Source organism: Bidens hawaiensis, unplaced genomic scaffold (assembly GCF_021521415.1).
Source record: "Bidens hawaiensis isolate Kalapana, Puna unplaced genomic scaffold, B.hawaiensis_p1.1 tig00016203_1, whole genome shotgun sequence".
In the NCBI taxonomy this organism is placed as follows: domain Eukaryota; kingdom Viridiplantae; phylum Streptophyta; class Magnoliopsida; order Asterales; family Asteraceae; genus Bidens; species Bidens hawaiensis.
Genome location: NW_027492477.1, coordinates 175,708 through 200,474, shown reverse-complemented (window position 1 = coordinate 200,474; position 24,767 = coordinate 175,708). Strand labels below are relative to the sequence as shown.

The following is a 24,767-nucleotide window of genomic DNA, read 5'->3' as shown; positions in this document are numbered from 1 at the left end:
TAAAAAGATAGTTATAAAGCTAAAATAAATAAATAAATTTAGGCCGCCTATGTCTATATAAATTCATTGTTTTACACCACATATCACTTGTCATACAGTTTGGCACCACCATACTTCTCTTTTCCTGCTGCTGTCTAAGTCATCGCCTTCAGCAAGCCGGTACTATAATATTCTTTAATTTGAAATGCATATTTGTATTATTTAAAAGTCATGTTTTGTTATAAGCAATGTTTGATATACAAACAACAATGGTTATAAATATGATACATAATTACTTTGCAAGTTTATATTATAGAAGGATTCATCATTAAGCATGAGGTTTATAAGGATACGTCTAGCAAGCCTTCAGTGGTGTCTTATTGAGCGTTACCATTTACAACAACTAGCTATCAACACGACATGTTATAGAGTTTCAGAAAAGTAAGCTAAGCTCTCATATCCACTTATCTAGCTTGCTGTAGAATTAGAAATATGAATCTAACTAACTAGAATATGAACTCTTGTACTGATTAGGTATCACCAACCACCATTAACAACCCAATTAAGCCACACATTTAACACCTACAACTATGAGTAATAAACAACTAACCCCTTATGCTTTCTTTTAGGGATGAGCCCGGTACCGACCAAGACCGATCCCGAAGTTCTTAAAAACTTGGTACCACTATCAAAAATGCTCGGTTCGGTACCGGTACCCTAGACAAAAATTCGGTAACTACCGATACCAACTGGTAATCGATCCCGCATTGCCCGATCCCAATTTTCTTAAAAACGTGTACCTATGATAACGTTTTGGTATCGGTGCCCCGTACCATGTGCTCATCTGACCTTTTTTGACCTTATCTATTAACATATCTCTATCGTGTTACATGGATGACAACTCAAAACAAGTGACTCTTCAATTGCCTGGGTATAATATTCAATTTTTTGAAATTTCATTTAGTTAATTTTAATCATACTTAATTTATGTTTTTTTAGGGGTGACAACACCACAAATGTTGTCATTTAGATCGGTGAAGATGATTTTGAAGAAGATGAATGCAGGTCTTGTTGGGTTTCAATGGTGGTAAAAGAAACGGTTTAACAAATTAAACCCGGTTTTAATATATTCGTTTAATAACTATTAATCATATTAACATATAAATGAATAAAACGTAGCAGATAATAAACGAGTTACCATGATAACGAAACCCAAACGAGGATCCGGTTACAAACAATACGAGTATGAGATCTAAACAACCAAATAGCGTTAAACATAAATAACGGTATTTAAATTATACCTCAGTTATACACAACCATGAGAGACACCGAAGAGTAACGAACAGAGCTAGGAAAACGACACAACGAGATCCGACAACAACTCCGGCGACGGCGGCGGTTCACGGCGGCAACGGCGGTGGTCGGCTAACTGTTCAGGCGATGGCGACGGCTTGCGGTGGTGGCGTCCGTCGGCGGACATCAGTAGCAAAGGAGCAGCAACAGCAGGTGGCCGGAAAACCGGGACTGCCGGAAATAGCAAGTGGCCAGAAAATCGGGGCTGCCGGGAAAGTGACGGCGGCGGTTGTTTTAGTTAAGTGAGTAGGTTAATATTTATGATAAAGATGAGATCTATTTATAGAAAGGGATTAGGGTTTAATCCTCCATTAAACCCAATGGGCTTTGAGCCCAATCACTACACTAAAAGCCTTAGTCCACCAACAAACTGTCACACCCCGACCAAAGGCGGCGGAACATGCCGGGGTGCAACGATTGCTCATAAGCGCATGACACTATTTAAAGCGACAATATTTAACAAACTCATTTCATTTCACATCATCGAAAATGTCACATAACCAAATATTCATAACTCAAATACAACAAAATATAACAAAATATAGCAAATCAAATATTGTTCAGTTTTGCTAATATCCTAACGGTATTTGTGACGTTTTCTTCACCGAACTCCGTAATCAACCTAGATGCAAACCTGTAACATTTCATAAAATAAAGTTTATCAACACAAAGGTTGGTGAGCAATTCATAAGTTTGAACAATAGATATATAGTATGAAAAGCCACAAAACTAGTATACAAAACCATAAATAATAGCTATAAACTTGGATAAATAGTTATCGCTAACAAGTTAGCGACACCCAACTATAAGGGGTTGCCAAATAGTTTAGGATTTTATAGTTATCGTTAATTGCATTACGTTAACGACACCTTGCCATGAGGGGTTGCCAAATGGTCTAGGATTTATAGTTCCACCATCCAAAAGCGATAAACACATAGTCAAATAAGCATAGAACACCAAATCGAGCAATTATTCAAGTAAGGTATACAACAACGTTTGTGGTTTAAGACCCAAGTATAAAACATTTAGTTTAGATAAGTTGAAATGTCACCCCCAAAATAAAAGATAGAAAATGGGGTATGAAGTTACTCACATTCAAGTAATAAACTTGAAAGATTGATTATTTGGAGATTTGCCGGAACGACGAGTTTAACGTATGAAGCCTAAATAAAAGAAAGTCTTGGATTTAGAAAGGTTGTCTTGAAGATCTTTAAATAAAATAATTGTTGCAAAAACTAATCAATTAAAGTTCAAGGTTTAAAATGTAACTATTTAAGAATTTATAATAATAACCCTTTTAAAAAATGTAAGTTTGCTCAAAACCGGGTTAAAGTATCTAACCTTAATATTTACTTAACCAATGTTAAGTAATAAGGTGGGGAAAATGCTAAAATGCAAGTTCCATTAGGCTAAAGATACTAAAACGGGTTTTTAACGAGTGTTCGGGTTGTCGGTTCGGGTCTTGACAAATGGTCAAACCCAAAGTCAACTTTCCAAAATATTAATTGTTATGAGATAACTCATTAAAACATACTAACACTTAACCAAGTATGTAGATCTATTGTTTAGAACTAACAACGCACGTTAAGCGAGTGTTCGGTTTTGTCGGTCCAAGCTATGTTATGAGATCAAGTTGGATCCAACTATTCCAAGTACTTAAGAAAATAATTAAAATCAGTTTGTAAACTATTTTTTTAAAGAAATATACAAGTCTTGATAACTAAAAACACACTTGTGTGTCTTAAGCGAGTAAAAGTCGGTATAGTTCGGTCTCCATCTCACAAATAGTTCATAGATGGTTTCTACATGCCCAAATATCATAGAACTTGTATATTGGTTTATAAATGAAGAAAACTTAAATTTTACAACAAAAAAAGTTAACTACAAGTCTTTTAAGCAAAAGTTTCGGTTTAGTTCGGTTTCCATCTCCCAACGAGTTCATAGATGGATTCCATATGCTTAATATCAAAGAACTTGTAAAAATGATTTTTGAAACTCAAATCTAGCAATAAACATGTTTAAACAACTATTTTAACAAAACTAGTAAACAAAAGTTCGGTTTCCGGTTTGGACTAGTTTCGGTTAAACCGAGGTTAGTCTTATACAAACCCACACCATGGAACTTGTAAATAAGATGAACAAACTAAAGGGTTAGAAGTTAGTCATAAGTGATATGTATAATAAGTTATGTGTGTGTAAATATATATCAAGAACACGAAGTCCTCCATGAAGCCTTGCCTTATGACATTCGAAACTTAACCAACCAAAGTCGGTGAAGTAACAAATAAAGGAAACAAGGGGTGTGTATTATATATATGTTATACCACCATATTCAAGAGTTAGTAATGTTAGATGAACAAGTTAGAATGAAAGACTATAGTTAGTTTGACTTGAGAAGTCAAAACTTCAAGAATACATAAGAAATAACAACTTTGAATCTATGGAGTTTGAGAGAGTTTTTGGAGATGTAGCAAGAGTAAAATGAAGAAGATGGGTGTGTATATATAGGGAAGGAGTGAAGGGTTGGGTATAAAGATTCTTTTATGGTTTGCATAAAAATGGGTATGTTTAATTGGTCAAACAATGCATAATATAAAAAAAATATATTTTATATATTTTAAATGACAAGATCCAATATTTTATATATTTGAAATGTTCGGGTTACAAACGGGTCGGGTTTACATAACAAAAGTGACCCGATTTGACTAATGTCACACAAACCTTGTTTAATATTGTGTCTGGCCCAGTTAACTAATTAAGTGGGCTTTGATGTTCGTTATCCTCAGTGTAGCTCTTCTCGGGTCACAATCGGGTCGGCCCGCGTTGACCTAACCTGAACCGTTCATATTTCCAACAGGTCTCTCCACAACCATACTTTGAAATCTCAACAAAAACTAACTATAATCTCGAAAAGATACTACTTGGGTTGATCCACATACAGAGGTAAGCCTCTTTGTAAGCTTTAGTTTTGTTAGTATGAAGTTTTTGATGCTAAATCTTTTTGTAGGGGGACAATACCATTGAGTTTGCTAAGCCCCCAGGCTTGGTTTGCGTGAGCCTGGGGTTGTGGTTAACACATAGTTGCAAGCTAGGTAAGGCTCGAGGAAATAAATAAGCTTCATACTATTAATGTATAATAAAATAATATTTTGGTTTTTGCAGGCATGAGGTCGAATATGAGGCTGCGAGGCGACAGGGTCTTTGAGATAATGAGGTAGCATATGCTAATAATATTATGTTGTTGGTTACGTACAAACTTGTTAAACAAGTCATTTAATGTTGGTTTATCATGTTATAGGTTCTAAAATCACTTTAATAGTGTGAAGTTGCACAACTAATATCAATCAGACAACGGGTCTGAAAGTCTTAACACCCGTTTTGTTTGTTTTTTTTCCTCCAAATTTTGGATTTTGACGTTTGTTTCTCATGTGATCTCGTATTTTTAGTGTTTTTAAACGTTCCAAGTCATGTTTCTATTAAAACAAAGGCTTTTTAATTGGTGACGAAATTTTATGGGAACGCTTAAGATTAATTAAATATTTAGTTTATGATTCTTTAGCCACATGAATATGGGTTGAGTGTGGATTAATATTACATTAATTCTTGTTATAAGTTAAGAGGTTAGTAAGTTAAATATATATTATTAGTTTTTATCCCCTGTATCAGGGGGCTGTTTTATATTGTTTGTTTTTAATATTTATTTATTTTTTGAATTTTTATTTTTTTTATTGTATGAAAGTTAATAATATACTTATGGTTTGATGATAAATTGTTTCACAAATAAATGAGATGTTATAACCCGATTTAAAAGCTATATGGGTTTGATGAGACCCAAGATCCGTTTATTTTTTTACTATAAAATCGGTTTTTTAATATTATATATATCTTTTTTTAAATAAATCATATATTAATTTTCAGTATATCCCTACTTTATAGGATTTATATATCAAATATTTGGTGAAATTAATTTTTAGTTTAATGAGATGTCATAACCCGTTTAAGAAATATATGGGTTTGATAAGACCCATACCCGTGAATTCTGGTCAAATGCATGAGAAACCTCCATTTATAAATTAAGCAAATCTGGTAACTCCAAAAAAAGAGGAAGCGGCCACATCGCGACATGTAGAATTTTTATGTTTTCGTTTATATATATTATAGATTAGTTATTAACAAGGAAGGAGATGCAGGAGTGCAAGCTGGTTAATTCTAATAGTATTTCGTATTTTACCGGTTTAGATATTTTAATTGGGCCATATCATCCATTGGGCCATGTATCTATTGGTTGGGATTTTACTTAATTTCTTGATTGGGCTTGGTTGGTTGAGATTAGGCCCAACTAACATTTTTTTTAGTTGGGAATTGGGATTAATAATCCATTATAATAAACTTATATAAAAGATGGTTTTATCTTTGATTTAACATTAAAAACTAAAAGAGTTGGTGATTTGGACGACACTGACAACAAATATGAAACCTCGATAGTCCAGTTTTAAAAAAGAAACTATTTAAACAAAAGTCACATAAAAGACTACATCTCATAAACGATTTTGTTTTACTTAAGTTATATTAAACTTTTGCTCATATTCACAAGGAAGAAAATGTTTTACATTTTGTGTAACATATTGTTTGAACAATATTTCTTGATTAGTAAAACTTTCATAGCAATCAATATATATATCATAGATTATTCTAAACTTTATTGTTTTATTGATTTGTGATAATTAAATTAATTACAAATAAAAAATTATTTATAAATCAATCAATTTCAGATCGACACCAATCCGGCAATCTTTATTAGACTAAACTAGAAGACTAAACTCAAACCCTAAGTTTTATAAATACGATAACTAGGACTCCATACTTACGTAAGATTAGTCTAGCAGAATTCTACTCGGGAAAGAATCTATATACATTATTTAATTAGTTTTACTTTTATCTATAAACATGTTAATTAATTTTCTGCTTCTAGTTGTTTATTTAAAGATGGCAAAAGGTGAGTTTTGTCTTGAAATTTTCTCCTACTTCAATAAATTAAGCGTACACAAAATGCCACAACTACATTCATGTGCATTGGTGCATGTGGTAGTTTTTTATTATTTTTAACTGCGTGTTGTCTTTTGATTTTTCTGATTTCGTGATAAGTCATTAAGTCTATAAATCATTAACACTAGTTCAAGCACCGGGATGAAACTTCAACTTGGGTGTTTAACTTGGGATATTCGGAGTTTCATATGTCCGAATTTAAATTTCGGATAGTGAATTCAGATTGAGTTCCGATAAAAAGAACTTGCTAGTTAAGTACAAAAAGTAGGGTAATTGTCAATCTCAAAATTATAGTTTTCAGTATCAAATATATAAAATAAATGTCCTTGGAGTCAAACGAAAAATCAACATTAATGTAACTGACCACTTCAACTTTGAATGTTTTTACATGTATCATTTATATTCAGATCTTGACTTTCTCTTGCGTTTTTTCAGTAGGACCAAGACTGTCCGTCGATTCAATTAGCCTACATCTTTGTTCGAACACCTTAAATAACAACGAAATTGAACCAACATCTTTTCATATAGTTTGATTGCTCCATGCTTACAGGAAAGAGATTAGTTTTTTTCTTAAGAAACTATGTATACAACAGAGGTTAACTATTGTTATACCTAAACTTTAACTTTTTAGTTTTGCCTCAACTTAAACTTTTTATTTAGTTCATAATATTATCCCCTGCTCATTTTTACAAGTAAATTAGTATAAATATAATCTAATATGCTTCAATATGAAGGTTGCTTTCTATTTCATTAGCTAAGGGTGTGTGATAGATGTGGGCAAGAGAACCGCTTAATTGAACCGATCTAAAAATCAAATTGAAAATAAACCGGTTTGAAACCGATTAGGTATAAACCGGTTTGAAACCGATTGAAACCGTATGTTCAGAACCAGTTTGCAATTTTCTCCACCGAAACCGGTTAACCGAACCGAAACCGGCAAAAAACCAGTCAAAACCCGAACCAAAACCGATCGTATCTTGTTCAAGAAACCAGTTTCAACTCGAACCAAAATCGATAATAAACCGGTTTTGACTTTTGTTGACCAAACCGAACAATTTCAACCCAAACCGGTTTTGTATTTTAAAATGGTGTATACACACACCTCTAGAAGCTTCTTTACTGCCGGCCTCCTCCATTTTTTTTCTCTCCAGCTTTCGTTCGAAAATTTTTATACGTAGAGTAATTTGTCCGTCTTCGCCCAAAAATTTGATTCCAACCCCCTTCGTTTATGAAAATTTTATACGTAATTTCGTCTCCCCCCCCCCACCAAGCGTTTTCGTCAAAGTTTCAGCATTGGGCGCCATGGCCCCGTTTCCCCTCTTCTCGTTAGCGTGACTGTGCCATGACCCCCACTAACAATCAATCATTTAAAAAAAAATCTAGTTAACCCACCATGTTCTTGTTAAAGAGGGGGCTAGTTAAAGTGTACTATCTACATAATAATGACATGACGTTGATATAATGTTTTAACTTTAGTTAAGCCACAACAAACAACCATAAAATATAGGAAGTTAGAAAATTCTAACACGTGTCCGGACTCTCTGGATGCTTCATTTTAGTACTTTGATGCATTATTTAATGATGCATATGTTTCAGTACACTTTTAAGTGTAAAAAATTACGTATCATAAGTTCATAACATGTTACATGTGCCAACGTCAACATTACACATGTTAGTGTATTCATCAATGGCACAATTTTGTTTGTGAAGGTAAAATGCTCTATAGAAAGAGCACAATTTTTGGGTTGTAAATAAGCAAGTCGAGCTCGGCTTATTTATTATTTATTAATTAGACTATGACAAGTTTTAAGTGTTTCTATAGTTTTCGAGAAAAATCTTAAATAAACCTATGTTAGCCACGAGCTCGTGTGGTATCTTAAAAAAGTCAAAGCTTGGCTTTTATTTGAAAGGCCAACAAACATAGAATGTATAGGCACTCCGTACGGGGTGACCCAATGGCAAAAGGCCACCGCCAGCTGGCCTAACCCAGCCGTACGGAGCCCTTAAGCGCCTCCAAGTTATCTCCAGTTTCGGGGAAAATCCACCCGCACGAAGGCCCACTGTTGGTAAAACCCGGCCGCCCTCAGGATCGAACTGGAGATCACAAAGATTCCAGTTTTCCTTCATTGAGCCACTCATGCCCCCCCCCCCCCCCCCAAGTGTTGTAAGTGGGGTTTGAACTCGAGTCTCCATTGAGAAACTCATGCTGTCTACCACTACACCATATTAGTAAACGTATAAAATTATAAAATTACGATCGGTTTTGGGGCATTTTCGGCTTCAAAACATCTCCAAGCATTGTGTAAAAAACGCTACATGAAGGGCAAGGTGGAGCCAAGAAGGGAAACTAGCCAATAAAGAGGCATATGGGGGCGTTTTGGCTGTTTCCCACTACATATGGTCTAATATGTTCTTCGGTCCAGTACCTTTTCGGACCAATGCATGTATGAAAATTATCACAAATGTTTAGGCAAAATTGAAGATTATTAATCACTAATTATCTATAAATTAATTTACAGTTTTTTTACTAGATTTATTTTATAATGCATTTTTATAATCAAGGTTTATGTGTTAAATTTTTAATTTGGTGATATATGTCGGCGGAAGCATCTTATTCAAGCGTACAACCTCGTTTACCTACGTGGACACATGCAAAGCTGCCATCCCCATATCTATGTTTTACCAATGACCTTTGTAGTCAAATTACAAAAACACCCCTCAACCCCTTGAAATCATATTTTTTAAAACATTTTAGAGGCTTAAACTTTCATTTTCAAAAACTTATAAAATATTAAATATAATTAAAAAATATTTATCAAAACGAGCCAAACTTGAGCTTCGAAAATACAGCTTTAAATGGACTGAGCACAGGGATATGAGAATTTTATAAAATTACTTTGAAAAATTGTGGTAGTCACATGAACCGAATAGGCAAACACCAGTTGTATATTTATGGGTTGATACGAACACGTTTCATTTAACTTGTAAATTTATAATTTTTATATATTACTACTCTAATAATAAAAAATTATACCTAAAACAACGCAACTTGTATATTCATAGGTTGACAAGGACACGTTCTTTTTAACTTATAAATTTATAATACAGTGTAAATTACATAGATTTATATTATCATCATTTTATATTTTATATTAGCTTGTTATATGTCTTCTTTAAATAATAAACTTGATGGAAAAAAAATTAAATTAAATTCTAAAGGATGGTTCTCCTGAAAATATGAGTGTACTTAAAGTGTCAAATATTTCTGAAAAATAAAACAGTGAAAGAAGACTCCTTTGACGTCCTGAAAAGCTAGGAATAAAGGGTGTTAACCGGTTCGTTTTTCGGGTTATTTGGTTCGGTTTATTTGTTTTAATATTTTAGTTAGTCGTTATTGTAAACATAATTGAACCGAATTCACTAAAGTTCGAACCAAATTGTATAACCGAATATGATTTCGGTTCGATTTTTGGTTTGAACTGAAGAAAGCGAATAAGCTTGAATTATTTTGGGTAACCAAGATTGAGCTAATTAAACTAGCTTGTAACTGGATTGGACTAAATAACAAAACTTAAATAACTACTATTTGTTATTTAGTAAAAAGTTTAAACTGAATTCAGATTTTATGAAACTGAAAACTGAAGTACAAATTCAGCTAAAAATTGAACGAAGAAAAAAAACAAATTTTAAATTCGGTTTGGTTTTGATGGCTTTTATTTAATTAGTTTTAAATAGAATAATGAAAGCCAACTAAGGGTGCGAATTACGAGCCTAGCCCGAGCTCTTTTTCCAAAGCTCAAGCTTGGCTCGTGAGTCATATATCAAGCACAAGCTTCACTCGTTTATTATTTATTTTTTAATTTATAAGCATTTTTAATTATTAGAATATATATTGAGAAAATCCAAACGTGCCTAAGCTCAGCTCAAGCTCGTATTCATTACCTTAAACAGACTCGTTAACACTCGACGGGCCTAAACAACCTCCCCATAGAAGGCTCGAGTTCACACTCGAAAACCTCTACTCATTTCGACCTTTTTATCAATCCGACAACGGCTATATATTGTAATTACCACCAACATGAAACCCCATAAATAAACCAACCTAAAACTTATTCCATTGCCTCTATATACCATTCTCTTAACACACACAAACACTCTTCCTCATCACCACAAACCACCATGCACCACCATCCAACCGCCTCATTCGTGGCGGTTTTCATCTCCACACTACCCTTCCTACTCACCGGACCACCCGTTAATGCGCACAACATCACCACCATACTCGCCACCTTTCCAGACTTCTCAACATTCAACCATTACCTCACCATCACACACCTAGCCAATGAGATCAACAACCGGAATACAATCACCGTGTGCGCGGTAAACAATGCCGCAATGTCGGATTTGTTAAACAAACACCTCTCAATCTATGCTATGAAAAATGTATTATCACTTCATGTGTTACTTGACTACTTTGGCGCCAAGAAGCTTCATGAAATCGATAATGGAAACGCGTTGACGGCTACAATGTTCCAAGCTACCGGCACGCCCTCGGGTTCGTCTGGATTCGTTAACATTACTAATCTGAAAGGAGGTAATGTTGAAGTGTTAAGTGTGTGTAAAAAAGATGTAAATGTGTTTTGTATATTTTGGTTTTTTGTAATAAGTTTTAATTGTACAAGATGTAGGGTTAAGGGGTGAGTACGGTTCGGTTTGGGTCGGTTTTAGGCTAAACCTGGAAAGAAAAAAACACTTCAATTTTTGAATTATCGAAAATTGTTTGGTTTCGGTTTTACGATTTTGTTTGGGTTCGGTTTCGGTTTTTTGAATCTGTCATTTGAGGTTAAAATTTGTGTGTAAAAAAAAAAGTGATTCAAAATAATGAATTCGGACATAAATCATTTTGTAATTAATAAGTAACTTGTTATCATATGTTTGGACTAAAATATTTGAGTTACATATTTATTAAAATTTTATAATAAATTCCTTAAAAATGATAAATAAAAAATGAAAATCTATAAAGTCGATTTGGTTAGGGTTTTTTCGGTTTTTAACCTAAATCGAACCGTAACTTTGGTTTTCAGAAAACATAAACTAAACCGTTTGTTTTCTTTTTTCTTGGTTCAGTTTTTTAACTAGGTTTTTTTCTATTTGATATTGTTTTTTTTTTCGATTTTATGCACACCCCTAGGTTATATGCTTTACCCATGTAACTATATTTACATATTGATATAATGATATCTCTAACATTGTACTAATTACATTGTGTCTAATAGGTAAAATTGGATTCGGTAGCGTTGATTCCGGTAAAACGGATGCGACGTTTGTAAAAACGTTACATGAAAATGCGTACAATATTTCAGTTATCCATATCAGCAGCGTGTTACCGTCGTCGGAGGCTGAAGCTCTGACGCCGGGACCCGCTGCTGTGAATATTATTTCTCTTATGTCCACACACGGATGTAAGAATTTTGCTGACGCATTACTTGCTTCTGACGCGGTGAACATACATTGGTAATATCGAAGGCGGATTAACAATTTTTTGCCCTAAAGACGACGCGTTCAAACAGTTTCGGCCTAAATTCAAAAATCTAACCGTTGGCGGGAAGCAATCGTTGCTTGAGTACCACGGGGTGCCCGTTTATCAATCGTTGTCGATGTTGAGATCGAGCAACAGCTTGATGAACACGCTAGCAACCGATGGTGCTAGCAAGTACGATTTTACAGTACAGAATGACGGTCAGGATGTAACAAGTATGACGAGTATTGTAACGTCAAGGATCGTAGCGACATTAACCGAAAAACAACCATTAGTTATTTTCACTATTGATAAAGTATTATTACCGAAAGAGCTTTTTAAAAAAGCTGTTTCGCTTGCTCCAGCGCCAGCGCCGGAAGTAGATGCTCCAACGACTTCAGAGACTCCGAAGTCGTTGAAAAACAAGCATAAATCTCCTCTGACGCCAGCGTCATTGGAGTCTCCAGCGGATGCACCAAACGATGCATCCGCGGATCAAGAAGCAGATAGTAACAATGCTGTGGAGATCAAGGGTTTCAAATTTGGTGCCATGGTTTTGAGTATTTGGTTTGCATATTTAGTCATGTAAGTGTGGTTTTGATAAGTGAAATAAGTGTGTGCTAAATTAATCTTGAGGTTTGCTTTAAGTGAGTGTTCTTGGTGATTAATTAATATATTATTTGTATACAAAAGTATTGTAGCTTATTAGCTTGATTGTTTTTTTTATGTTTATTGAATTGGTTGTGATTGAATGGATGTTTTAATGATATTGTAATTAAAAAAAATCATGATTTGATTATTTGGATTTTCTGTTTTTTTTTCTTTTTTCTGTCTAGTTAGTTTTTTTAACGACTAAATGAGATTAAGATGAAAAGTATCATCTTAACTATGTTTATGGTTCGGTTTGAAATTGTAAAACCGTTCAAACCGGTCATCGGTTTGGTCTCACGAGTGATTTTTTTTCTCAAGTATTGGTCGATCGGTTTCAATAATATAAAACCATAGCGAACGGTTTGGTTTACGGTTTGTACCAAAAACCAAACGTAAAAAAACTGGACCGGACCATATACTTTAATTATATTTGAATATTTTAGATATTTTATATTATATACATATAAGTGTATATATAATATTCATATTAATTGTTCTCTAAATACTAAATGCTAAATGAAAGATGGGTTAAGGCCGACATCCAAACGCAGTAACAAGTTGCAATGAATATGTCTTATAAATTTTTTTTCATTAAACTACTAATCTCCAAATAATCTACATTTCATGTTTTTGGAATGCTTGTGTTTAAACTTTAAATGTCACTACAGTCACAACCCAACATGCCCAAACCGTGAAACTAAACGGAACCAAACCGTTACTAACGGTTTGGTTTGGTTTGGTTCGGTTTAAAAGTTCAACGATCTGGTTTTGGTTTACAAGAATCAAAAACCGTTACTAACGATTCGGTTCACGGTTTGACCCAAAAACCGTGAAAACCGGACCGTGAACACCCCTAATTGAAATTGACTGATCAACTTTTGAAGCAAATTCGCATGTAGACAACAATATTTGTCGCGTTATTGACCTTGGATCAAGTGAAGCAAAAACTAGCTACTCAGATTATAAAGATAAGTATATACACAGTGTAAATGTAACGAAATAATTTGTCACTCTACCACGATTCTTCGTTAAAATTAGGGTATTCAGTATTCTAACGCAACGTTATTGGGTGTTATGGGATGCACAAGTCCTAGTCACTTATTAGTTATTACATGATATTTTATGTATGTAATAAGAGAATAAATTTTGAAATTTCAAATCCTATCAAAAAACAGATTGGAGCATGTTATTAAAGGTGAATTGAACTGTTTTCAAACTTCAAAATATGGACAGACAAAGTAAAACATGTTAGGTTAAAAAGTGAATGTAGGGCAAGAGAGTACTCCTTCACTCCATATGTACCTTTCTATAAAAAGCAAATTAGATCAAATAATTATTAATAACATGAATGATTAGGTTTGATTAAAATAATGATAAGTATTGCTGCATGATTATCCATGACCTGGTGGTCTAATAGTACGGTGTTTGTCAATCTAAAAATATGATTGTGAGTTTAAATCCTTATAAACGCAAGGTTTGATTGATTTAAGATGAAACATTTGGTTACAAGCGCAAGGTTTGAGCACGCTTATCCTCCTCATATACATATTGACAAGCTCTCATGTATCTCTCCTCCACATTGAGAGCCCCCCCCCCCCCCCCCCAAAAAAAAAAAAAAAAACCGCGGCCTCTTATAGTTATGTACATTTTATTTTACAATCGAGTTTTTTTTATTTAAATTACTTGACGTTAATGAGGCTATACATAAATAGTTGATAAGAATAATTTACATAGGCTAGAGATATACAAACACAACCGACACACTATCCAAATACCAGAGACGTGTCATGTAGGGGTGTATGACATGCAAAAGGTGGTTAAACAAATCGTAAAAGGGAAAATCATATGATTCATGTGATATATTTGACTGACAAATTATGATTAATGTGACCGCTAATAAAGTCATAGTATTATTGTTTATTGTATGAACAAGTATCTTTATCAGTTTCTTGTGTTTATAAAAAATGTGTAATAATAGTTTGTACATATGGTACAACTAACTTATGCATCTCAAACATATTTTAAACATGTGGCAAAAGCATAACAAATCCAAATGACCAAAACGACAAAGAACATGTACATTTATGATTGAGGAATAAATAGTTAGACATGATATACAATAACTTACATATGTGTGTAATTCTATAAAACAGACTATATGATTATTTAGTTAGCATGACAAACATTTACTTTACATTTGATCCTACCGACGAGTTAAGGCGTAAATTAAATGAGTCGAGATGTTCGTGAGTTATTTGGATTTGGAATCAGATTTGTAAAAACTCAAAACTAATGGAGCTTAAACGAGCTAATGACCGGGAGTTGGGCTTCTAATAAAGCTCATTTAGACTCACGAGTCTAAACAAACCTATACTCGATATATAACTATTTATCCGGCTACATTTAACCTATAGTTAATTTGGGTTTACCACGTCTTTAAGCGTTTTATGTGAGATGTCAAACGAGTTATGCTTTGTGAAATGAGAAATGTTTTTAACCAATTAACGGAGCTTTGGCTCGTTTAAGCTCTTCAAACAAACTAGCGTGAGCCGACCCGATCTCAAGTCTTTAAGGTTGTTTTACTAGTCAAGCTTGATTTTGGAAAACTATATTTTGCAAAAATCGCTAGTTGGTGGTCGGGCGGTGGGACTAGTGATTAATCGGGATTAATCAGATCGGACTTTAATGTATATTTTTCAGTTTTATACATACACACACATTTTTATATGAAATTTTTAGTTTTATGCATACACAAACATATTTTGGACAGAAATTAGCCGGAATCTCGCTGGAAACCGTTAGTTTTTGCTGCAATCTCGCCGAAAATAGTTGAATTGGGTCGGAATCTCGCCGGATACCACTGATGTTGGTCGGAATCTAGTCGAAATCGTCAATTTTGGCAGGATTTGACCGCTAATCAATTAATTGGCCGACTAGCCCAAAATTAATCAGTGAAGCGGAGACTAGCGATTAATCGGTGCATAGTCGGGATTTTTGCAACACTGACCCTAGACGAGCTTGAGCTCAAATTTTATGAATTCTAGCTAGTCAAGCTTCATAATTATCAAGCTCGGGCTCGGCTAGGTTACACCCCTTGTTTTAAATTTTTAATCATTATTTACATCATCCGACCGGTTTCATAATATACGAATAACTACATTAAAACAATTTATTAAATCTGAAATAAACAAAACATAAAACTTGAAATAGTAAATAAGTATTTTATAAAGCTTCCCGGTTTAACCGGCTTACCTGCTGGTGCGGTCCGCTCCGGTCTAGTTCTAAAAACTGCCTTAAGCATGAGTGGGTCTATATGTGTTACATACGTATTCGATAATCGAGTGACAAGATTCACATAACATTTTCAAAGAGTGACAGTGTGAAAAAAAAATCTAATATCCAACCCCGAGCTCAAGATCATCTCTCCCATTTAGAAATACTCGAGTGATGATCGAGTAAAATTTAAATATCCACATTAGCATTAACCGACAATATGCGAAGCGCCAAAGCAAGAATACAAATATTGTCACAACAAACTATAAATAGTGAATAAATGATCTGCATATTTAGTTTTAAATTTTTATTAATTTAGATCTCGCGTGTTGAGATAAATGCGACTCGGTTTATCACTGAAAAACGAGGTTACTGGTTGTGGAGAAAACCCGGTGTAATCCTTATTTACCTTTGCTTTGCATAACCTGTAAATGTACCTCATTAGACTTCCTTCTACCTGAGCAGAAGGTTGGGCTCCAAATTCCTCCAGTGGCATCCACTATAAAAAAATAAAATAATAATAATAATAATAATAATAATAATAATAATAATAATAATAATAATAATAATAATAATAATAAAACTCATAACTAGTAGGTGTGTTTTCTTTTTCACCTGAAAATTATGCCTAGAGGTTGAAAGACAGGCTGGTCAAAATGAGTTTGGGTTGAAACGGGTCAATTTTATTATGAGCCAAAATGTCCATGGTTGGGCCAAGTCAACAGTCAACACACTTTTTTTGTCCATATTTGTTTTATACATGATTAATGCATTAAATCTGATTAATAAGGTATATTGGTTTTTATTAATCCCAACAGTCGCCTTTTGGTCGTTGTCGGTCCCAACTAACGAATTGGTAGCTAACCGTCCCAATTCTTAACGTTTTTGTTCCCAGTGGTCCGCGACCAACAGAATCCTAACACCGCTAGTTGCAGGTCGCCGGAAAAACGTTTTTGGCCAGAAAACTCACATTTTTTCCCAGAAAACTCAACATTTTTGTCCCGAACATCTTTGTAACTTTGTATCGGACTTTTGGGAACCTTTTTCTAGTAAAAGCCCAATTATTGAGGTCGCTGGAACCCTAGAACCATCGACGGAAACGGTTGGTGGTGCTCAAGTGGTGGTGGTTGGTTGGGTGAGTCAATTGGTGGTGGTGGTGTTTTCTGGAAAAAAAATGTGACTTTTCCGACCAAAAACGTTTTTCCGATGACCTGCAACTAACGGTGTTAGGATTCCGTTAGTCACGGACCGTTGGGAACAAATACGTTAAAAGTTGGGACCATCAGCAACCAATTCGTTAGTTGGGACCGACAGCGACCAAAAGGAGATAGTTGGGCCTAATAAAAACCAATATACCGATTAATAACAATGTGATTTTGTAAATAATACCATTTAGGAGACTGTATATTCGTATAGATAGACTTTGGCGACTTTCCACCCGTTTGGCCACCCGTTAGACCCATATGGCCCGTTTAGGATAAAACACAACCCAAACTTACTAATTCATAAGCAAACAGGTCAAAATCTGATTTCTAGATTGACCCAAGTTCATTTTGCTTAGAACCCGTTTTGACCGCCCTGCCCGTTTTCCAGGCCTAGTAAACGGGTCAAACTCTGAATTCTAGTTAATAAGTAAACGGGTCAAAATTCAAGTTTGTTGTTTAACGTGTAAAATTAACACAAGCGAAATGAGTTACCTTGGCTGCCTCGATTTCTAGTTCTTGAATCTCAATATCAAACGATAACGCGCGCATCATGCACATGAAGAATAAATCTGATTTCCCAAAAAACACCTTGTGCCATTGCCTGTCACAAGTAAATAAATCCATCCGTTAATGGTCAGATCATGATCAATATCCAATCCATTGACACGTTTAAAAAATATACCTGAATGCTAGTACTTCAACAAACTCTGTATCTATCTGAAACAGGTTACATCATACGCGTTATGTAAATTACTAAATAGGGAAATTGGATGTTACTACTTACTAATCCCAACTTTGACCTATTAGACGGGATTAATCCCAACTCAGGAAATGTTTACTGAGAGTCCTAACTTTGAAAGTATTTTCCTCCAGCGATCCCATACTAAGTGAAAGTTAACCCGTTAGTTTTTTTATGACGTGGACTGTATATGTGGCAAAATGTTTTTTTGCCACATATACAGTCCACGTCATCAAAAGGCAAAAACTAACACGGTTAGCTTTCGGTTAGTGTGGAATCGCCGGAGGAAAATACTTTCAAAGTTAGGACTGTCTGTAAGCATTTCCTGAGTTGGGATTAATCTCGTCCAATAGGTCAAAGCTGGGATTAGTAACATCCAATAACGCTATTAAATATCACATATTTTGACATATATCATAATTCATAAGACATGAAACGTACTCCCGTCTCTTCTTTGACTTCCCTAATTACCCCTTCCGAAATCTCCTCCCCCTGTAGAAATAAACTTCTACGTTTATTCGGAAAAAGTATGTACCGAATTTTGTTAGCATGATAATTAACAAAAACAAATACCTCTTCAACAATGCCAGTAGGAATCTTCCATATACCACTTCCCCGCAATCTCCCGTTCTTTTCTTGAACAACAAGAATCTACAAACAAAAGGTGGCAAAATGTCCTATGCAGTCAATCTCGGTGGTATCTCGTTTATCAATCCTCATGTGAAATATCAGTCAGAATATCAGTACCGATAATATCAACGATATTTGACCAATATTTCCAGATATCGGTGTTTTAAGTCTTAATTTTATACTTTTAGTGTTTAATGTTAGTGTCTTGAGTCTTAATCAGTTCCTACTTGCTACAATTGTTAGTGTTAAATATATATAAATTATGTACGATATTAAAATTACTGATATCCCACCGATATCTCAAAAATATCGGCCTCGGCCGATATTTGATATTTTTCCGCATTAACTGCTTAGATCAGTACATATGTAGCACCGAATACCACGATTGTTAGTTAATAACTTAATATACCTCTCGTTTATCGTTCAAGACAACAGCACCAACACCTACTCTATGAGTAGCATTTGCAGGGATTGTATTTGTTGTTTCGGGAATCCAGTTAACAAGCATGAGGTAATCGGGTTCAGCGTGATGATAACAAAAACCCTCCTGTTAATAAAAGAAATCATTACAGCAACTGTAGAAGATTATCAACTTCGAGAAACTGCTACATAAAACCTCCTAAATCTTTTTACTTCAAACAATTAGATTATCATTAGGGCTGTAAACGTTTGTTTACGAAATGAACGAACACAAACAAAGGCCATGTTCGTTCAGTTGTGTTCTTGAACATTCGATAATGTGTTCTTTTATGTCCGTTTATGTTCGTTAATGTTTGTTTATGTTTGTTCATTAAAAGTTTTTAACTTTTTTTAATGACTTTTGAAATGTTATCATATGTAGATATAAGCAAAATTATTAACTATAAAACAAAAATATATATGAGTATTATGTGATTAATTACATGTAAAATTAACAAATGAATATGAATGTTAAAAAAAATACCAACACAAACTTGGTAGCCCGACGAAACTGTTGACACCAACCATTCTTGGTTAGCCAAATCAAATATAACATTGTTTATGTTCATTGTTTATGTTCATTTGTATTCGTTTGTGTTTGTGAACCATTCACGAACAAGTTCATTTTCTTAATGAACGAGCACGAACAAGAAAAAATTCGTTCGGTTAGGTGTTCATGAACCGTTCATTTGTCTGATAAAGGCTTAACGAACGAACATGAACAAGGCTTGTTCGGTTCAGTCCGGTTCGTTTACATCGCTAATTATCATTGTAATAATATAGCTTTTTAAAAAAATACATTTAAATATTTTTTAAACTCAAAAACGAAAGAGAAAAAAAAATGTTTGTGGGTCGTTACCTTCACTGCGGTTTCGACAAGATTTACAAGATGAATAGGCAGTTTAATCCAAACACCCCTCTTGCCCTATAAAAAAACCATTTTAAAATTAGAATGAATTAATGGAAGTATATAACATACCACTAAGTAAGCATAAAGATAAATAATAATAATAATAATAATAATAATAATAAAATAATTAAAAACTATGCAATCATCTACAAATTTATAGTTTTTTGGCAAAGCAAAGAGGCTATAAAAACAGCTACTGAAGCTTCATGAAAATAAATAAAATAAGGGACATAATACAACCTGCAGTGTCCACTGTGACATTGAAGTTTTAAGCCTAATGAGAAAATTTGCAGGGTCCATATGTTCATTTAGCTCTACCACTACACCACCATGATCATCATTGATTGCAGGAAGTAGTTGAACATTTTCAACTCCGTCTTTAATTGTCATTCGGTCCATGGAACCGCAGTCGATATAATGTTGTCGGTTTAATCCTGTAAGGCTGTGCAAAGTCAGTTCAGTTATGGGGGCTTTACTATAACGAGAACCGAGCTTCCTTTACGGAAAATTGCTTAACCACAACCATAACCGAACGGTCAGTTAACCAAAGGCCGGTTATCCGTCGTTTATGGTCGGTTGGTCGGTTTCGGTTGCATTCTGTTATTAACTGACCAGTGTATTTTTTGTATTACTTTTTTTCCTTTGTTCTAGTTGAAATGGTTCGGTTATGGTGTTCCAAGCTCAATATTGAAGTTTTGAAGCTGAAATATGCCGACTCTAAGCTCGGCTATAGACAGTTGCGGCACAAATTCAAATGTTCAAAGCTAAGCAGTCGGTATCGCCGATATATCACCGATATATCAGTGATATATCGGTTATCGGTCCCTTGGTGATATATAAATCAGAATATCGGTACCGATAATATCGACGATATTGACCAACATTTGACCGATATTGGACTAATATTTGACCGGTATATCACCGATATTCCCGATATCAGTGTTTTAAGTCTTAATTATCAACTTTTAGTGTTTTAAGTCTTAATCAATTCTTACTTGCTACGACTGTTAGTGTTTTGCAATTTGTAAAAGGTTGATTTGTTAATGGTAGGAGATTATACTAATTTTTTCATTGTTAAATTGCTATATATATAAATATCACATGATATTAAAATTATTAGAATTACTGATATCCCACCAATATCTTTTATACCGGTTGCTATATATATAAATATTACATGATATTAAAATTATTAGAATTACTGATATCCCACCAATATCTTTTATACCGGTCGTTGACCGATATATTTTTCCGCATTAACTGCTTAGGTTCAAAGCTAAAAATGGAGGTATAAAGTTTTGAAGCTGAAATGTGCGGTTCCAAGCTCGGTTATAAAAGATGGAAATATAAGTATAGAATTTGAAAAAAAGAAAAAAAAAACATACATACAAGGTTCGGTTCGGTTGGGTTTGGGTAAAAGTCAGTTAACAAAGACACATTAACCATAACCATACCCGAGTTTCGGTTATGGAAAATTGCTTAACCATAACCGAATGGTCATTTGTTCCGGTTCCAGTTGAAATGGTTAACAAAGACACCTTAAAAATAATGTACTTTTTGTATTATTTTTTTCCTTTGTTCCGGTTGAAATAGTTAAGTTACGGTGTTCCAAGCTCAATATTAAAGTTTTAAAGCTAAAACATGCCGGTTCCAAGCTCGGTTATAAAAGATGGAAATAGAAGTATAAAATTTGAAAACAAAAAAAGAGAAAAAAAGCATCGGTTTAAGTTTAAGTTAAAAGTCGGATAATAAAGACACGTTAACCGTAACTGAACAGTCGGTTAATCAGATTCACTTAACCATAACCGATCGGTATTGTCGGTTATTGTTATTATTCTTTTCAGTTAACACTTCGGTTTTCAGTAAGCAATCGCTCAGTCCGATAGAAGCAGATGTAAATTATTATTATTATTATTATTCCGTGAAAAATCGTAATCAGATAAAGCTGACCTGTAAGACGATAAAAACAAGAAGATAAGCCTAGCTAGATGAAGCTGTGAAGTATCCTACACTCAGTTTTCATATGTTACGATCGCCATACATGAAATTAAGAGTGTTTGGGATTACTAATTTTACTTTTCTTCCTTTGATTTTTTTTTATATTTTCTTTTACGAGTGTTTCTATTAATTACGAGAGTGTTTTACATTATTCCTTTCTAATATTTATATATTTTTTATATTTTAATTTTATTTATTTTAACAAAGTTATTCTAAAAATGTTTCTTAGTTACAAATAATATCTTTCTTAAGACAACCGTAGTGGTGGCGGTTTGGTGTCGTTTTGGCCGATAACGTCGGGGGCACCCCCCCCCTCCGGCGTTTTTGGTTAGCGTTTTCTACAAAACGCTTGAATGACACGAATTTCAAACATATTTGATTGTTTATTTTGTTACCGTTTAAGCTGTTGAACAACTGGTGGGTATTGAACAAGATCCAACCAAGTATCCGCCGTCATGCCAAGATCCAGCCAAGATACGCGACTGTTCCACCATTCGCCGGCGGTTTCGTTCCACCGATGAAATTGTATCCACTTTGGTGGGTTTTATGGTGGCCGGAATAATTAGATCCGGTGGTGGGTTTTCATGGTGGCCGGAATAATGGATCTGGTGGGTTTCATGGTGGCCGGAATAATTGGATCCGGTGGTAGGTGCAAAAAAGTGTAAACGTGACTGGGTGCCACGTGTCGCATAACGCCCAGAGGTGAGTCATTATGACTACACCATCTTTTTGCAAAAAAAACATAACTCTCACGTGGCGCATAACACCTAGGGGAGGGGCATTATAACTACACATGGTCTAATTATAAATAATATCTTTCTTGATTATAAATAATATATTTTAAAAAATCGGATGTTAATTTTTAGTAAATTTCCATTTTATATGATTTACATATCAAATATTTGGTGACAATAATTTTTAATTTAATGAGATGTTTTTAACCCGTTTAAGGGTAAACTGAGTTTGGTGAGACTCGTACCCATGAATTCGAGTCAAATGCATGAGAAGTCTCCATAACAAATAAAGCAATCTGGTGGCTTGAAATAATGTAGGCATCAACCAAAGAGCTTTTAAAGATTTCGTTTATATATATTTAAGATATGTTAGAGGCATTCTCATTCAACCCTCTATTTTATGTGAGAGATGTTTTTATAATATAGATAGCGATTTAAGGTGTTGTGAGTGAGGAGTTTTTATATTTTATAAAACATAGTGATTTTTCTATATATTTGAAATGTTACTGTCCACACCATATAACTTTTTAATATATTTTGAAAGTAGTTATGAGTGGAGGAAAGAGAAATGGTAATGATAAAGGTATAAAAAAATATTATTTAAGTGGAAGAAGAGGTAAAATATAGTGATTTTTAGTATAATTTTTTATTTTGAGATAAGGGGTTAGATGTGAATGCTCTTAGGCCATCACATTCTATAACGCCCCAGGGGGCAGTGTGCCAGCGCGCTTTGGAGCGTTTTTTGGGCTGAAGGCACCCGCTACACATTGTCTTATGACTTGTAACTTATTGAGACGTTGAGAAAGGTATTTGGGATTATTTATTATATGAGAGAAAAGGTTGATATGTTGCAAACCTATAAAGGTATAAAAAAATATTTTTTAAGTGGAAGGAGAGGTAAAATATAGTGATTTTTAGTATAATTTTTTTATTTTGAGATAAGGGGTTAGATGTGAATGCTCTTAGGCCATCACATTCTATAACGCCCCAGGGGGCACTGTGCTAGCGCGCTTTGGAGCGTTTTTTGGGCTGAAGACACACACCACACATTGTCTTATGACTTGTAACTTATTGAGATGTTGAAAAAGGTATTTGGGATTATTTATTATGTGAGAGAAAAGATTGATATGTTGTAAACCTATAATTTATAACTTATTGTTATAAGATCATGTATAGTCAAAACGCCTCGCTTTTGGGCATTTTGCGCGATGTGGCATCCCCGTCACCATGGAGAGTTTTGCGAAAAGTGACGTAGTGAGCAAAACGCCACAACTCTTCAATAATAATTACATACATTCCTCTCTCTCTCTCCCCTCCCCACACACAATTTCCATAAAAATTCGAGCCGAACTAGCGTTTTGTAGGAAACGCTCCCTCGAGAAAGTCAAAGAAGTTATTGGCATGTAAAAAGTGAACATAGCATGGGTTCCTTGTGTTCTACAAAGAGAAAGGTGTTGATTTACAAACGTTGTGTTTACGAGTGAGAGGGATGATATATTGCAGAGTTTCATTTTCGCCCAACTAATTAACATGTTTTGAATAAACATAAACAAACATAAATATTAAAAAGGTATTTAAATCATTTAGTAATCAAACATCAACAAACATTACCAGACACATTATCGAACATTCACAAACACAATTAAACGAGCAAGCCTCCAATCATCTTCATTCACTTACTTAATCGAACAAAATCACTTCTTCATGTTTATTGATTTATTAAAAGAACGAGCATAAATAAACTTTCCATCAAACAGTTCACAACATTGGATTCGTTTACCACTAGGGATGCAAACGAGCCAAGTTGCCGGCGGGCTATTCGAGCTCATGTCGATAAACTCGAAACAGGCCGAGCCCAAACCTTAAATAAAGCTCGTTAAGTTACAAGCCCGAGCTCAAGCCTTGTAGGCTCATCAAGCCTTAACGAGCTTTGTGAAATTTTAAGTTTTACCTTATTTGGACTTCTATGTATTAAGTTAACACCAAACGAGCCAATGCCAATCCCGAGCTTAAAAAAATAACTTATGAATCGAACTCAAGCTTTAGAAAATTTTTTGGGAACAAGCCGAGCTCGAGCCCTCATAAGTCAAAACTAGGTCTATAAACGAACCGAACGAACACGAACAAGGGCATGTTTGTGTTCGTTCATTTAACTTCAAATGAACCGAGCAGCTTGCCAGCTACTCGAGCTCAAATCGATAAAAAAAACTCGAAACGACCCGAGCTTTATCAAGATCTAGCCGAGTCCAATCCTTAAATAAAACTCATTTAG

At 34.4% G+C, this 24,767-nt stretch overlaps 1 protein-coding gene and 1 pseudogene across 1 annotated transcript; one reads left to right on the top strand and one right to left on the bottom strand.

The window, feature by feature from the left end:
• The first annotated feature begins 10,504 nt into the window (after window positions 1-10,504).
• LOC143550916 (fasciclin-like arabinogalactan protein 2) lies at window positions 10,505-12,546 on the top strand (annotated as a pseudogene).
• Window positions 12,547-16,066: 3,520 nt separating this feature from the next.
• Window positions 16,067-20,192, bottom strand: LOC143550941 (nudix hydrolase 2-like). Its single transcript, XM_077041487.1, has 8 exons — window positions 20,004-20,192; window positions 19,713-19,778; window positions 18,804-18,941; window positions 18,338-18,415; window positions 18,206-18,256; window positions 17,708-17,742; window positions 17,518-17,626; window positions 16,067-16,319 (listed from the first exon to the last, which is right to left on the bottom strand). The coding sequence occupies exons 1-8, from the start codon at window positions 20,160-20,162 to the stop codon at window positions 16,131-16,133; spliced, it is 825 nt and encodes a 274-aa protein (XP_076897602.1). The 5' UTR covers window positions 20,163-20,192; the 3' UTR covers window positions 16,067-16,130.
• Window positions 20,193-24,767: the final 4,575 nt, after the last annotated feature.

Excerpts from the sequence above, each read along its gene's own strand:
- LOC143550941 (XM_077041487.1), bottom strand. The coding sequence starts at position 20,162 with ATGGACCGAATGACAATTAAAGACGGAGTTGAAAATGTTCAACTACTT. Across the intron at positions 19,779-20,003 it reads TGTCACAGTGGACACTGCAG|GGCAAGAGGGGTGTTTGGAT; the intron begins GTTGTATTATGT and ends GTTTTTTTATAG. Across the intron at positions 18,416-18,803 it reads TCTTGAACGATAAACGAGAG|ATTCTTGTTGTTCAAGAAAA; the intron begins GTATATTAAGTT and ends TTTTGTTTGTAG.